The 17803-nt window shown below is 43.7% G+C and overlaps 1 protein-coding gene across 1 annotated transcript; it reads left to right on the forward strand.

Annotated features, from left to right (window-relative positions):
- Positions 1-7612: 7612 nt before the first annotated feature.
- LOC306930055 (uncharacterized protein) lies at positions 7613-17551 on the forward strand (the record flags this gene model as incomplete). Its single annotated transcript, XM_079510796.1, has 5 exons — positions 7613-8080; positions 12084-12344; positions 14670-14876; positions 16571-16714; positions 17520-17551. Exons 1-5 carry the CDS (start codon positions 7783-7785, stop codon positions 17549-17551), a joined length of 942 nt encoding a protein of 313 aa, XP_079366922.1. The 5' UTR covers positions 7613-7782.
- Positions 17552-17803: the final 252 nt, after the last annotated feature.

Genomic DNA, 17803 nt, shown 5'->3' on the forward strand with positions numbered 1-17803 from the left:
GCATTTGGATAGCTTTGCCTTCAGGCCTTGTTGATCGAGACGGGAAAAGACTACTTCTAGACGTTCCAAGTGTTGTTGTACAGTAGAGGAGTACACAATGATGTCATCAAGATATAGCAAGACTGATTGGAAACGCTGGTTGCCAAACATGCGCTCCATTAAGCGCTGAAAAGTCCCGGGTGCATTACATAAGCCAAAAGGCATTCGGTTAAACTCAAATAAGCCAAAGGGGGTACAGAATGCAGTTTTAGCCCGATCTGCTTCAGCCATCGGCACTTGGTTGTAGCCACTGGCTAGATCTAGTGTGGAGAACCACTTGGCTCCCGTTAAGGCATCAAGGGACTCTTCGATCCTTGGAAGTGGATATGCATCTTTCCGGGTCTTCGCGTTCAGCTGCCTGTAGTCAACGCACATGCGTAGGCCCCCTCCCTTCTTAGCCACCAGCACAATAGGGGATGAATACGGGCTGCAACTCTCTCTGATCACTTGACTTTCAAGTAACTGTTTAATGTGTGCCCTGACTGCCTCATACTGCGAGGGGGGAATGCGGCGATAAGGTTGACGCACGGGTGCGTCCTCTAAGAGTGGGATCTCATGTGTAATGAGGTTGGTACATCCTAAATCGCCCTCACTTTTAGCAAATACATGCTTGTATTTAGTCAATAGGCGCTTAGCATCAATCTTATCTTCAGGCAAGAGGCCAGGAAAGTCAAGCTGTTCAAGGTCAATGGAAGCATTACTGTCCATCTCTACAGACTGTACTGAAACATAAGCCGTATATTCTTGGGTGGATGCATCGATGGATAGGTCTATGCAAGGCGTATTACCCGCTACAATATCTCTACCCTCTACAACCTGCACAGTTCCTATCACTCTACGGGGCACTAGCCATACATCAGACTGACCTACATTAGTGACAGGGGCATAGAGGGTACCTTTCTCAGCATGGACTAGGGCAGGAGAGACAAGCAAGCCTTCGGGGAGACCAACATCCAATGGCCCAAGGGGTTCGAGCAAAAACGCCATAGGTGGAACCTGGGGACAAGTAACAGGGACCATTGACAGTGTTCCAGCTGTAACACATATGGGGCGTTTGCCTTGTACCCTGACTTTAAAGGCAGAAGATGAACTTACTATAGCCTCTATTTTCTCACAGTGGCGAAAGGCCAGCTTCCACGCCACCGCAGCAGACTGTACAGCAGAGCTCTGGAATAAGTTGGTGCCATGTTGTGCAAATAGTTCACGGTAACAGTCAATGATGATATTCATGCCAAGGATACCAGGGGTGGCTTTCTTTCGACTGGTTAGAACACCATCAGGTGGGTCTTTCACAATTAATATACCCATACTAGGCAGACAGGTGCCAAGCACTTTTACATCAAGCTCAATATAGCCCAAATACGGTATGTCCAACCCATTAGCTGCCTTGAGACCAAGCCACTTACAATCGCGCAGTTCATGTTTAGACAAGTGTGCAAAATGTTCATGAAAACAGCTTTCTGTAATAGTGGTAACCATGGAGCCAGTGTCCAACAGACAAGGAACCTCCACTCCGCCCATGGGCACCACCACTACCGAGCAAGGCCCAATTAACTTGCGGATTAACTCTTGGTGTTCAATATGTGAGTCGGAAAACCCCCCTCCCAGCGTTTGACTCTGCACACTGGAAGGTTCTAGTTTCCCGCCGGTGTAATCTGTGCAGCAGTAGTGCTAGCCTGTGAGGGCGGGGTGTCTTGAGTACAATAACGAGCGATGTGGCCTGGCTGCGCACACTTAAGACATATGGGTCGGCCATCAGGGGCACGCTGGTATCTATTAACCCTGGAGAACGATCTGTCTCTACCTGCACCCCCATTAGAATTTAGAGTCTGTGTGATCAAATCCAGTTGAGCTTGTTGTTTAACAAACATGCTTTTCAACTCTTCATATTCCGATTTACCTACTCCAACTGCTTCACTAGTTGCAGTGGCCTGAGCTTCACAAGTTTGTGGAATGGGGCGTACATACTTTTCTCTGGAAGGCTGACCCTCCTCGACCCATCGGATCGCCTCTTTGCGAATGTCAAGTAGAGACAGTTCTCCATTTTGCCTCACCAATGTCTTTAGTTGTCTGCGCAGTATATGGTCTCTCACGTTTTCACAGAACTGGTCTCGCAGCAAAATCTGTGAATTGGACATAGCGTTACACAATTGCACTTTTTCCATTAAAGTCATAAGAGCGTGGGAGAAATCCTGCAATGATTCTCCCTCTTTCTGTTTTCTCTCAAATAATTTTTGTTGCAAAGATACATAGGATTTTGAGCACCCATATACGTCCTGTAGTATTGTAATAATCTGCTCAGAATTCTCCCTTACCCCTTGAGCTCTAAATTTAATTTCAGTGCGAGCAGCACCTTCCAAATGGTCGTATACAAACAATGCTTTGTCAATTGTGGACATGTGCCTTGCCCTCAAACAGCCCTCCACCTCCTCCACCCACTCATCCACAGTTAAAGCCCCAGACAGTGAAGACCCTGAGAATTTGGGGCATTTGCGCTCCCTAGGGAGGTAAACGGTCTGTTCTCTTCTCTGTGGGGGTGGGGGTGTAGGTGCATTGTTTACAGTGTCAGATGGTTGTTCTGACACAGAGAGTCTTTGATTTTCAGCTCGAAGCTGAGCCATCTCCTCCCGTAGTCTCCGGAGCTCCTCCTCCATAGCGACTGCAGTCCCAGGGAGAGCCACCAGGGGATTACTTCACGTGGGAGCAGCCTCAACTGCCAACCGCTGTTCTTTAATACTCCAAAAAATAAAAACCCCAACTATGCTGCTACTAAACCAATACCATGTACCATTCAACAACCGACCAACATTTAAAGGTCCTGCCGGCTACGCCAATTGTAACCAAATGGAGTCACACCGTACTCCCAGTATCACAGTTACTACGCCACTCCCAATTACAGGGTGGGAGACCCGAAAGGTAAGTGTTCAGTTGAGTGAACAATGGTGAATAATGATGGTCGGTTGCTCATGTACATAGAACTTTATTTAGAAAAGTACACAGTATTGGCCTTTAATCAAAACACATTTCCAAATGTCACCAATATAGATTGCAAAAGGCTTAATTAGTCAGATCATAACTTGGGTAAATAGCTGTACTGAGATGTCTTATTTGATTAGTTCCATACACACAGGTAACACTGCAAATGAGCAAATCAAAGCCACTCAGAGCCAAAGGTAATAGGCATTAAACGCTTTAAACACAGCAAAGATCACTGCAAAACAATATCAAAAGGCTAAAAGCCATAAACACAGCAAAAGGGGCAGTAATCAAGCGCCAGTCTGCAGCATAACCATTAACCAAGTATATGTCTGTCTTTGATGCCTATTAAAGCAAGTTTGGTAAAGACGACAATTAAGGACTCGTTTAAAGCCACATGGGCTATTTCAGGTACAGTATAAAAGAATAAAAATGTAGCAGCATAGAATTTAAAACCAAAATAAAAAGGTAAAAAAAGAACAGCGGTTCAACAGTACACGATCCTGTAATAGAGCAAACATTGAATTAGCCTCACAATTTATCCTGGGTCTAAAGTGCTTGCCATAGTACAATTTGGGCATAGCCCTCATTAGCATTACACTAGTACTATAAAGTGCATTCAAAGTATTGTTTTAATATAAACACATTATGAGAACTCACATTTTACACATTATAAAAAGACGTAATGCTGTCGCAATACAGACGCTAAGCCTACCTCTAGACTCATGTCACACACTCTAGCAGCCTCTCGTTCCACACTCTAGCAGGGCTCTCGTTCACAGCGTCTACCAACGAGATAAGCATTGACATAAATAACTGGGGCACCATTTCTTAGATTCAACGGGTTGTTTGTGCTATCGCCGTACGAGGCAAGCCTACCTTTGTTTCTAGCAGCCTGTATACCAACATGCATACAATGACAGCTGTCCGCTCTAAGTCGGAGCTCCACCAACGTCTAACAAGAGAAGAGATAAACGTAAGTAAGAGGTTGTTTACATAAGTCAACCTAGAAACTAGACAGCACTATATTAATTAAAACTACGGCTTACCTCGACGCTGTAAGTGAACACAAACTTGACGCGACGCCAGACCGTTTGAACCGACGCCGGAAGTGGGCAACCTGGGCAATACACAGCTTCACCCTATGCCTGACTAGCTACGTAATATGCTGAGCTGAGGGGGTGGTGCTAACGAAACACAGGCAGTGTCAGTCACACTGATTACATATGTCATCATCAATTTCTGTCACATGACTAGCAGCAAGGGTTTGTGATGATTGACCAGCCTCATGAAGCCACCTGTTCACATCCTCCTCAAATTCACAGCACTTTCTCTTTTTTCGTTCAAACCATTCCTTTTGCTCATTAACCTCCTCCTCAGTCAGAGGCAACCTCAAAAAATGCATCATACGCATGGCTCATTTCATCAAAGCATGTTTTCAAAGTGTTAATTTCAGATTGCATTTTTGTGACATTCTCAGTAGAATTTATAAGCCCTCTGACTTTATCAATGCACTGGCCAGTGCGTGTGCTTTTTGTCTTCAGTGTTTTGAGACTGTTTTCTTTATGCAAAGCCATGCCCTTTTCCGTTAATTTTGGGTTCCTTTTTTCCGGTAGTTGTGCACCATTGCTCACAGACTCCATGACATCTGACATATTTGCAATTTCCCCTTTTAGCACAATAAAGTGCAGTGCAGAATGTAAACTTCAAAGTGCAGCAGCGCTGTTGACAGTTCACCATAATGTCCGGTTCAGGTGCAAAAATAGCAAAGCAATTGCCCAAATTAAATAAAGGCAGTGCAAAAAAGGCGTTTGTGTCACTAATAAAAGTCCGGCAGTGACAAAACATCAATCATAACGGACGGCAATGCAGAAAACTTGTCACCAATAAAAGTCCGACAGTGACAATACATCAAAAATAAAACAATGGACGGTAGTGCAGCAAATGTCAGCAACGTGTCACCAATAAAAGGTAGCAGTGAGTGACACATGAAAATAAAATAACTCCAGTAGTTATTTGCTGTTTTCCTGTACAGCCTTTTCGGTGTTTCATTACATACCAAGGGCTTTTGATGAGGGTTTGTGCTGCGCTGCGTGTCCACTTGATATTCGTTTGAGTTTGTCTCTTGTCTTGTCCTTGAACTCCTTCCAGACTCCAATCCTTGATCCTCTTGTTCCAGTCCAAATGGATAGGTTTTTACTGTTTTAAGTGCTGTTTGTCAGCTTTCAAACAAATTGTTGACAAACTCACTGATGCACCCATTCTGTGGTTGTAGGCTTACGCAGGCATAAAGCTATCCAATGTCCACAGGTAGAACTCATTTTTGCTTTGCTTTAATAAGAATAAAGTGCATATGACATTCTGGCTCTCTGTGGTGCTGGTAAAAAACGTGTCTCCACGTAGGTGCATAATTTCCCCAACACAGCTGTCCATAATTATAGCCTAGGCCTGGGAGGCGTGCCCGTTTGTGCCCAAAACAATAATTAAATTAGCCAATAATCAAAATCAAACTATTAAGGCTAAATAACAGAAATAATAATCAGAAAATACAAAAACTGTTAAATGGCTTCTACAGCTACTTTCATGGACTGGAGAGGGCAGTTTTTTTTACAGATGGGTAAAGGGGCAGGGGCTGAAGCCTATATGCACGTGCCTGCCTTTTCTTAACTGTCACCAGTGGACCTAGAATACAGTGTTTTGGGGCTCTTCTCCTGGCTGGCAGGCCGGCCGGAGGATTGACATTAAAGATGTGGATTGATCCATCATGACATGCTGTGGTCTCACTCTTTCTATACCAACACCTCTTAGTGCAGCGACACATTCCCATGATGACAGTCTGTTAAGATGTGATCTTTATTGTCTGTATATATGTAAACGATAAACCCTTATTCTGAAGTGCCATACCGGAAGTACCGGATATGCCTGTTACCCAATGTGTATATAATGACGCTGCTAATAAAGATACTCGAGTTATTATGGTCACGAGCTGAATGTAAGTGCTGAGTCCTCATTCTTTTCCTCCATTATGTTTCTTTAGTCCGACTAGCTCCAGGCTATCTAGACTCTTCCTTATCGCTGTAATGGCAGCTCTGCTAACACAGTCTATACAGAGTATCTGGTATTTTTGTAACCTCCAAAAGAAAAACTAAAAACAAGAAAAAAATATATTATGAGACCATCACTGCATCAAATGTAATTAAAAAAAAACATTTTACAGAAAATATACAATATTCCAAATTGTCCAAATTGTCACCTATCTAAGAAAGTATTAGAAATTAATTTTCACAATATGAAACAGTGTCAAACAAAATGTAATGACTCAAATCATACTGCTTGGCAGTTTTTGGGGGTGTCTCCAGTTCAGTTATTAAGGGGCATATGGCCTATGGTCCCTTATTGTAGTTGTCTGTTTTTAAGGGGCCGCGCCCGAAGTGCCTGGCCCCAAAATTGCATTTCTGGCTTAACCGGGCAATCGGTTTTCGTTAAACTTGGCAATATGGCAGAGGGGTATGCCAAACGGTGAGAACGCAAAGCCCACGGCCATTGGCCAAATCGTGGCGCTATAGCACTCAATCGAAAATGCAAACTTTGAACAGGCATAGCTCATGAACCGTTTGACCGAACCAACAATAAAACTTCGATAGACATATGCATCTCCTGATGGAACAACTTTCGTGATCTGACTTTTGACCTCTGACCCTGGCTAATGCTGCATTCACATGGAATCAGGCAAGCGGTAGATGGCAAACCGGAAGTCATTTTAGTGGACGGGAACAGGACAGCACGGCAGCCCGGCAGCCAGATCCGGTGATCTGGCATCAATGTTACCGGCAGACGGCATCAATGTTAAAATATTAAATCTTTTACCGTGCCTTCCAGCAGGTTTTGCTGTTTGCCGTCTACCGCTTGCCTGATTCCATGTGAATGCATTAGATCAGTGAAGATTCACCCACTATTTTGAATTATACATATTTTCTTATGTCAGCGCTCCAGTCCAAACCATGCAGTTGTTTTTCACGAAATGTGGCATTATGGTAGAGGGCTATGTCACCCTGCTTAGAGACAAAGCCCACAACCATTGGCCAAAGGGTGGCGCTATAGCACTCAATTGAAAAACAGCCATAGATCATGAACTGCCAGCTCATGAACCGCCAGTAATAATTACTAGGTAATAACTAATAGGTACTAATTTAGACTCCCTGATGTCCAGTCATCAGTGGTGGACAAAGTACGCATACTCAAGTATTCAAAATGACAAATTGCAAAGTACTTTTTCCTTTTAATATCAATGCATCATGGATTCAAATTGTCAAAGTGCAAAAAGCTGATCTACAAGCTCAAAGCGTGTCACACCGCAACACAAGGTTGTAGATTGTCTATTTGAAGATTTGAAGGCAGTTGCAAAACGCATCTATCTATCTATCTATCTATCTATCTATCTATCTATCTATCTATCTATCTATCTATCTATCTATCTATCTATCTATCTATCATTCAGTGACAGTTACACACCCCCACCAACAGGAGGCGAAAGGCATTTAGGCAACAGTGCCTGGAGGCCTGGATCCTTTTGTTGCGCATGCGTGGAAAAGTTTTGACCCGGAAGTGCTTGTTTGCATCAAGTCACGTGGCTGCGGCTAGTTTTCCATTACGGAGATGGCGTTTGTTGAACAACTCAAACATGTCGTCGTGTCTCTCGGGAATTGTTGATGTTTGTGCCTTTATTACACATTCTATATTACAGTAGGAACAGAAAGCTTGGTGGAAATGTCTCCTAAAGGAGGTGAAAAGCGTCAAATGGAGTCTGTACGGCTGAAGATAAATGAACAGCTAGCGTCGGTGGGAGAGGAGATATTGTTTGTTGTGGACAAACAGCGTGGCGCTGCTGATGTTTGTAGTGTGGAGCTTAGCGTCAGAGTGTTTGTGTTGGAGCGCCTCAGCGCGGTGGGAGAGTTCATGGTCAACCTCTTCCAGAGAGAGATGGAGACACTAGAAACTCTGCTGGAGACACAAAACAAACTGCTGGACATTGATTTTGATATGGACATCGATCTACACACTGCAGGTTAGTAGACTCTGAACAACACCAGTTTAGCTACAACAAGTAGCATTAAGCTAGCTGGACGGAACTACATTTACCAGTAGTTATACTAGCCCTGAAACATGTAGAGGCATTCAACGATCCAAACCTCTAACTCCACATGTTGAGGGCCCTGGGGTGTCTTGACTCATACTCCATATCCAACAGAAAAAAGGTGCAAAGAGGAATTGTAATTCAACGAAAAACTATTATGTTCCACAAAAGTCCACTTGAATAATCAAACTGAAAAGGTCAAATTAATAGCTCCAAAATAAATAAGAAATAAATTAGTATGCTAGTAAGTAAGTATGAAATAAGGTCAACAACTGTATTCCATCCCAGCCTCACCAAACATTTTCCATTGTTCTCAAAAGACATGTCAAGAGACCTTAAACAGGCTACCCCACTTCCTCTCCCACTGAGCCTTTCAAAAATACAAGTTACAATTCACTGTTCTAGAATCACTGCAGAGGAGCTTTTACTTTGAAGGGGATCAATTATAAAGGAAGTGCAAAGGGGCTCACTAAATTGACATGACATACTAAGTTTCTAATTAGAGGTGGAGGCTTCTATTAATCCAAATTATATCTTTATCTTTTCCAAAACAATATTTGATATACCGGTATATGCAAATGAAAACATTATGAAAGAAGTGAACAAATAAAGAAAACATAAAACTGGCTCCAACACATGTCATGACGCAACTGAAGCCAGTTTTACGCGATCGCTACATTTACATGGAAAACGTGTACATAAACATTCAGATTTCAAATATAAAGTCCTCACCACATGTGCCACAGGTGTTAGAAAGTTGCTGGTACAGCGATTAGCATTGCTGCATCCCGCGTTGTTTAATAAAAAGCATTTTTATCCGAGCACCCCGACTACTTTTCTCAAATGGGGTTCGTTTGAGAAATTCACAGTTGCACACCGGGAGTGCACTCGCCTATTTGTCTGTATTGGCAGTGCGGTCAGCGGGCCTATATCGAACAAACCCAGTGCCACACTCCTCCCGACCGATAGGGGCGTGTAGTTGAAAGCCAATGGCAAAAAAAACAGCTCGGATAAAAATGCCTTTTATTACACAACGCGGGATGCAGCAATGCTAATCGCTGTACCAGTGAATTTCTAACACCCGTGGCACATGTGGTGAGTACTTTATATTTGAAATCTGAATGTTTATGTACACGTTTGCTCTGTAAATGTAGCGATCGCGTAAAACAGGCTGAAGTTAAGCCATGACGCTCGTGAAGTACGACCGTCATGTGAACCATGGCTATAGTTATACTAGCCCTAGAATGTCTGTGATCATACATAAATTACATATATTCCTGTATTAAGGTTGGGCGATATGCCCATTTTTTTCAATCGCCCATCGTCTGTCCAAAAATCGCCGATGGACCATATATTCGTGTCATAAAAGTAAAGTGAGAACAGCTCACTGGGGGTCGCAAAAAAGCCAGATCTACAAGCTCTCAGGCGTCGCGTCCTGCCTGTTTTTGCTGCGCCGTTCGCGGCGCGTTGAGAGCTTGTATATCTGTCTGTTTTTTGCAGCGCAGCCAGGGTAACAAAATAAGAAATAAGTTACAGGTGGAGATGAAGTGAAGTTGGAACGGACAAGCAGCTGCAAGCTAACATCACAACCACCATGTCTGGTGACAGTGTTGTTAGGCGCAGCAACATGTAGCCTGCCCTAGTAACTTTTCCTCCTCCCCGGAGAAGTCTTGCCTCCCCGCATCGTCGGGGACTCGAACGGCTAGGAGCGCCGGCCCGAGCCGTCCGCTCTGAGCAGCCCGCACTCCCACAGCAGCTGCTGATCCACAACACAAGCTCTCAAGGCATCGTGTCGTGCCTGTTTTTGCAGCGTTGAGAGCTACGCGTTGAGAGCTTGTAGATACGTCTGTTTTTTGCAGCGCGGCCGTGCATTGAAGCACGTTGGGTGATGAGACAGACAGTAGAGACTGACATTTTGTCGGGACTCATATTTTTATTAATCCCGTGATCGGGACGGGACGGGAATGAAAGTCAACAGGAGCGTGCAGGACCGTGAATTATATTTTCAACTGGTCGCGCTGCCAACCAAAAGAACAGAAGCGCCCATCTTTGTTGTAGTCATCTTTCAGTGAGCCAACTACATACCCCAGCAGTGCTAATGCTTCCAGGCTCCGCTCCAACCGGGAGAGGATGAAAACTTCCTTCATGCAATCCAGTGGACGTTTCATAAAGTTTAATATGAAGACATCGCAGTGCGGCCGTGCATGATTCTGCATCGCGCCGGTGATGTGATATAATCGATTATTTATAGCCAGATCATCCTGATCATCCTGATGCATTTGTTTCCCCTGGCAGTGGCAACGTTGCAACTTGCAATTGTGATGCTACGTTAGCTACATGCTAACGCTGTTACTGTTGGCACTTGCTTGGCTCCCTGAACAGCTGTCTGAGGCTGAGCGAATGTTCTACAATACATCGTCTCCCTTCTTTCTCCCAAACGAGTCCCATACACCAGTGGTTCCCAAACATTTTCATGTCAAGGACCCCTAAATCAACATTTATTAGCCCGCGGACCCCCATTTGAAAAGATGCCAGGGACCCCCATAAGAGAAGATCTGTATTACGTTTATTACTGTGTGTAAAAATTATTTATATTATGTTTTTATTGGCTATTATATATCTCAACAATTGACAAAGCACTTGTCAACAGTCAGAACTGTTCTTGGTTTTGTTTTAATATTGATATGAATATAGGATATACTGTATTTGGTAGTCAAAGTTAAATCCACCATTGCCCACTTTATTTTTATTTGTTTTATTGGTAGGCTATCTGTCTTGAGAAGCAGGAAGAGATGGATAGATATAGAATAACTTTTCCTAATGAGAAAAAAAAAAAAAAAAACAGGAGCAGGATGGGAGCGGGAGTAATTTCGAGTGGGAGCGGGATGGGACCAGGAGTCATTCTACAGGAGTGGGACAGGATGGGATTTTGTTTTTTACTCTGGCCCAGGATTGGGACAGGACAGGATTTTTTCTGCAGGAGTGGGATGGGACAGGAGTGAAAATCCACTCCCGTGTCAGTCTCTATGAGACACGAGACATCAGTGTAACTGTATATTATTTAACTGGGTCCGGACTGGAGTGACAGTGTAAACACAGTAGCCTGCTCCACAGTAACGTCTCCCCGCCCAGACGGTGCTGCTGGGACTCAGGGAGTGCGGGCTGCTACTTGGGCAGGAGCATACCATTACAAGGGGAGGAGGGCTTTCTACCGGTGGCTGCTGGCCTTCGCATTTTGCTCACACTTGTACAGGCTACGTTTGAAGAGTTGAATTTTTGATAAGATTGAGTATTATTTTGCAAAATAAAAAATAAAATCGCCCTGAAAAATCGCCTAATAAAAATAATCGGCGATAGACTCATCCAAATCGCGATTGACGATAGATTCGTATCGTCACCCAACCCTATCCTGTATACACAGCCATAGATCGGATGCCTCCGCTCCCAGTGAGCAAGGAGACATGGGCGGCATAAATGTGCTCCACGCTCCGGAGTAAGATATTGTCCTCTAGTTTCACGTCCATGTAAATGTTCTCAGGTCGAGGGGTCCGGAATGACAGCTGGACTTCCATTTATGACAGTCACTCACAGGGCAGGGTTTTCTGCTGCAGCCTAGGCTCCCGATCAGAGGCACGGCGCGCGCAGTGCCTTTTTAAATCCATTCTCCGCAGCTGTGTAGGTTACATTAATGAAAAACACATCGGTGAAATAATGTCGGCATCGGTGCCAAAAATGACGGATACATCGGTGAGACCGATGTCTGGCTCTACTCACAACACCTTTCTCTGCGAGGCGTTGTGAAGAGACTCGAGACAACGATGGTTATCCTGACAAAACGAATAGGAGAATAAATGTCATCTTTGAGTTGACAAAAGCACTTTGAGTTGCTCTGCTGATGCTTCCTTCTCTCTCCTCCTTCTGTCTGTGTGTAAAGAGGTTTCATCTGAATATGAGGAGAGGAGATCCAGTCTGGTCCAGGAGGAACCACACCCTCCACAGGTTAAAGAGGAACAACGGGAGAGGAGATCCAGTCTGGTCCAGGAAGAACCACAACAACAGGAGAGGAGTTCCAGTCTGGTCCAGGAGGAACCACAACCTCCACAGATTAAAGAGGAACAACAGGAGAGGAGTTCCAGTCTGGTCCAGGAGGAACCACAACCTCCACAGATTAAAGATGAACAGGAAGAGGAGACTGGTGAGTCAACTTTGACATTACTACGTAGGAATATGTGGTGCAATACTCTCTCAGGTAAAACAAATTCATATTTTATTAGTATTATTCAAGTATAAATTGTCATTCAGCAACCGTAACGATAAAAATATAGTTTGGTAACTCATGGTCCCCTAAAAGACAGACAGACACACAGCATGTTGTTTCCGCTTGTGCCACTACAAAAGTATAGCACAACAAGTTTGAACCCATAATCATGTTTAGCTATTAACACTCTTGGCGCCAAGGCCAGATTCAGCCATGTATGTAATGCCAATGGGTTTCCTAGAATCTGGAGACATATCTTAAGAATTATAGAATATATTCTCAGTTTTGTCTTTGTGAACACACAATATCTTAAAAGAAGCATTAACATGTCTGCTATCATGGAAAAAATAAACTGAGTTGATCAAATGTACCGGTATGAAGCTGTAAGCAGCCCAAAACAACTTTATGAGCATTTTTGTGAAACAAAGTACTTTCAAAGTACTTTCTACTAGGACTACATATCGATGACATATCTCAAATTAAAACTTATGGTGTCGACTATAATAATATATATTTTTTTAAATATGAACCTCATTATAGGACTGTTTTATAACAGATGGCTGTATTTAGTGACACTGATCCGTCTTCAATGGTCCATAACAAATCAATCAATCAAATGTACTTTTTACAATATATACATATATACACAGTTGTGCAATCATGTCTAGTAGCAAACAGTTGTACTGTATGTAGTGCAAACAGTGCAAACTGTATGTAAACCTGAGCTTTACAGTATTCAAAAGGGGGGAAAAAGTAATTCAAGTACATTTGGTAGTTGGGGCACCCCCACCTCCTCCCAGGCCCTCCTAGGCCCAGGCTGTGCAGTAAAGGGGATCTCGGTCGGCTGCCACCTGACACTAGACCACCCCAGAGTTGCAGACTCACCATCTAAGACAGGAATACACAAAACCATAAAATAAGTAAATGTATGAAGCTAATTTCACCCACTTGTTTTTGTTTTTTTACTGTAACCTGTGATGACTAAAAACTATAAACATGATTTTGTTTCCATGGAAACGGCAGCATCAATAGCATCCGCAGCAACCGCAGCAGTAGTGGAAGGCTGTTCAGTGGACATGTCGGCCGACATGTCTGTAAATATAAAACGATGTCAATCAATTTAGTACTGTCATAGAAAAGACATAATCTGGTGTAAAATAAATACATAGAAATGCAGAAACAGTGTAGTGTCTCAGTAAACTATAGGATCATAGAATGCAGAGAGACAGTATAGTGCATCAGTAAACTATAGAATGCAGAGACAGTGTAGTGCCTCAGTAAACTATAGGATCATAGAATGCAGAGAGACAGTAGTGTCTCAGTAAACTATAGGATCATAGAATGCAGAGAGACAGTGTAGTGTCTCAGTAAACTATAGGATCATAGAATGCAGAGAGACAGTATAGTGCATCAGTAAACTATAGAATGCAGAGACAGTGTAGTGCCTCAGTAAACTATAGGATCATAGAATGCAGAGAGACAGTAGTGTCTCAGTAAACTATAGGATCATAGAATGCAGAGAGACAGTGTAGTGTCTCAGTAAACTATAGGATCATAGAATGCAGAGAGACAGTGTAGTGTCTCAGTAAACTATAGGATCATAGAATGCAGAGTCTCTGCAAGGGGGAAAATGGTGGCATGCTAACTTTGACTTTTTTGTCACCCTGACGTGACCTCGCTATGTATAAACAAAATGTTCTGTGGCTTATTTGTCAACTAATTCACTACTCAAGGCTCGAGCAGAAGGGATGGGGGTGGGGTGTTGATGGAGAGGATTTCATCCTGTGCTGGAAATCTTTTCTGTAAATGTCAATAAAATTTCAATAAATGTGATCCGTGCTCTGTTCGTACTCTGGACTGGACTTCCATTTATGACAGTCACTCACATGGCAGAGTTTTCTGCTGCAGCCTAGGCTCCAGAGACACAGGAACGGCGCGCGCAGTGCCTTTTAAATCCATTCTCTGCAGCTGTTAGAAATTAATTAATATCAAACCAAAAGAGCATGTTTCATAAGGGTGTATTACATTGTGTAGGTTACATTAATGATGAAAAAAACTTCAGTGAAATAATGTCCAATACATCGGTGAGACGGATGTCGGGCTCTATTCACAATACCTTGCTCTGCGAGGCATTGTGAAGAGACTCGAGACACTTATTTTGTGAAACGAGGGTTATCCTGACAAAACAAATAGGAGAATAAATGTCATCTTTGAGTTGCTCTGCTGATGCTACCTTCTCTCTCCTCCTGTCTGTGTGTGAAGAGGTTTCATCTGAATATGATGAGAGGAGATCCAGTCTGGTCCTGGAGGAACCACAACATCCACAGATTAAAGAGGAACAACAGGAGAGGAGTTCCAGTCTGGTCCAGGAGGAACCACAACCTCCAAAACATCAGGAGAGGAGCTCCAGTCTGGTCCAGGAGGAACCACACCCTCCACAGATTAAAGAAGAACAGGAAGAGGACACTGGTGAGTCAACTTTAACATTACTACGTAGGAAGATGTGGTGCGATACTCTCAGGTAAAACAAATTTATATTTTTATTAGTATTAATCTCAGAATCCACTACTCCTGAATGAAGTGTCTGGTGCTGGGAGTCTGGTCCAACGCACAGGTCCTGGCTGTACTCGTGGTGAGAGCAGGAGTGGACCTGGTGAGACATAGGAGGGGCCCGGACTGGAGTCAACCCACAGAGCCTAGTCCCTCCACTTGCCATAATTGTGCCTCCCAGTCCCGGCAGAGTAGTTCCGGAGTGGTTCCAACGGATTGTGTGGCTCTGGTCTTTCCCTAGTGGGTCTGATCGAGGGTAGCCTCGGAGACGTTTTTATTTCCAGGGAGAAAAAAAACTCTGGGGCAGAGTCCACTTCAATTCGGCATACAGTAGCACAAAGTCGGTCTCTCTCTGCTGATTTCTGATTGTCTGCACCTTTGTTAAGTCTCATGTCCTGCATGTCATGTCTAGTTTCTCCCGGCGGATACTGCCGGGAGCTGCCTATGCCATAGAAAGCATAGCTGAGTTCCAGTCAAGATCGAGGGTAGCTACTGGGACGTAAGTCGGGACTTGATCACTCGGCTGGGTCACCCGAGTGAGGGGTATGATGTTCGCGAGACCCTGAACCCCGATGACCTTGGGATACATCACTGAGGATATCAGGTGCATCTATCCGATGTATTTTCGTTCTTTCATTCTAACAAGACTAAAGGGTCATTCAGCAACTAACGATAAATATATAGTTTGGTAACTCATGTTCCCCCAAAAGACAGACAGACACACAGCATGTTTGTGCTCGTGCCGCTACGAAAGTATAGCACAACAGGTTTGAACCCATAATCATGTATAGCGATTAAGATTTTTGGTATAAATGGTCATCAATCAGCACCAGACACTTAATTCAGGAGTGGTGGATTCTTGAGCCACAATGGTGCTGCAGGCTCCACCTGGGCAACGGTGGTTCTGCAGGCTCCACCTGGGCAACGGTGGTGCTGCAGGCTCCACCTGAGCAACGGTGGTGCTGCAGACTCCGCTTGCAGCCTGAATGGCCCTCCTAAAGGCCTCACCGCGGGGTTGTTGGGCTTCCTCCTCACGGAAGACACAGGCTGGGGCTCCAACCCATACTGCTCCCGGGTGCCGTCTATATTCCGGCTGTCACCCGTCTCTCCGGTGGTCACCAGACTATTCCTGGTTGTTCAGTTGTTCAGTAAACCCTTATTATACCACAGGTCGTTTCGAGGAAGCAATCTGTAAGGTTGAAACAGGCTTCTAGCCGTGGGTTAAACCAGCACCATTCACCACCTAATCAAAACAAAGAATTCAGCTGCTCTGTTCTCCCAGAGCGCTAGCAAACTCGGTGGCTAGGCTAGCTAGTTTCTTGGGACATTTGTGGTCGTAGTGACTACATCTGTCATTAAAAAAATATATTCTTTCAGCGATTTTCTTAGTTTTAAGGGTAACTGTTATAATATACTGTATAATTGCAATATTACACGAGAGGGTGTGGGTTAACGTGATTATTGCCACTTCAGTGATGCTTGCGGAACTTGACTTCGTCTCGTTCCTCACCGCATCCCTGTCGTGGCAATAATCACGTTAACCCACACCCTCTCGTGTAATAATGCTTAATTGAATGATAAGTACAAGTTGTTTCTACTGGTGATTTCCACAGAGCACCACAGGGAGAGGTCTACCATATCTAGAGAGATGGCCTCCAAAAGACATTCAACGTTGTCAGAGGAACAGCCAGAGGTGGACCAGAGACGTGTACAGTTTGATGCGAAGATGCAACCTGTAGTAAAGTTGTACCGTATAGGTATGTGCTGTTTTGTTTACTTACTTACATAAAGGGATATTTCACTTTCAAAATAATTGTGGTTAATGTTATCGTCTACTCAGGCTTTTGTGAACAACCTGGACAGTTTTTAATATGCTCCATTCAGTATTTAGATATTTTATATTCATTTCTATCAGACAAGTTCCCTTCCTATTATATACAACCCCATTGTAACTTCAAACTCCATTTTAACCATCGTAGATACACAGAAAACACCCATCCTTGGTTCTGGTGACTGATATTGTCCTTCTGAATACGTGTTTATTTATTTGTAATTTTCTTTTGGGGAAAAAATACAATGAAGGGGGCTGTTGTCACACTCACTATTCACTCATATGTTTATCATTCTAGTTTTTCTAGTGGCCTTTAGAGAGGGACAGCTGAATGGGTAGAGAGCCCGTCTAGGAAACAAAAATAACTCTAAACAAGCTAAATAAACCTTAAAGTACCACAACAAAGTAAGATCTATTAGTCAAACCTTCGATTTCGTCAATTCCTTCAATTTCGTCCCTGGATCCCGCTTCATCTCTCTCAGCTAAGGGGGCTCTCTCTCTCTCTGTCTGTCTCTCTCAATTCAATTCAAAGGAGCTTTATTGGCATGAGAAAACATTCATATTCTCTCTCACACGTACACACACACACTAGTCTCTCCAAACAGACACTCCCTCTCTCTCCTTCGCTCGCATGCACGCACGCTCTCTACACACACACTTTCACTTTATCTCGCTCGCACGCACATTCTCTGAAAACAGACACACTCTCTCTTTCGCTTTCTCTCACACAGTCGCGGTGCTCAGCTCTTGGAGCGATCGATGACGCAGCGGGCACATTTTTCTTTTTTTTAAACTTCAGGATGTTAACCTAAACCAGCTAGTAAATACAATAGTAGCCTACATGTAAATGCTACTTACCCAAACCACTCGCCTTCCTGTTTTTATGCTTCAAGTTCAGAGGCTTGACAACGGGGGTAATCCATGAGTGTTGGCAAACAACAACCCCCGTCCAATTAAAAGTAATTGAATGACGATGACTCGGCAGTGACAGTCAGCTCCTCTGCAAATAAATCGG

This window comes from Electrona antarctica (genome assembly GCF_951216825.1).
Source record: "Electrona antarctica genome assembly, chromosome: 9".
Taxonomy (NCBI): Eukaryota; Metazoa; Chordata; class Actinopteri; order Myctophiformes; family Myctophidae; genus Electrona; species Electrona antarctica.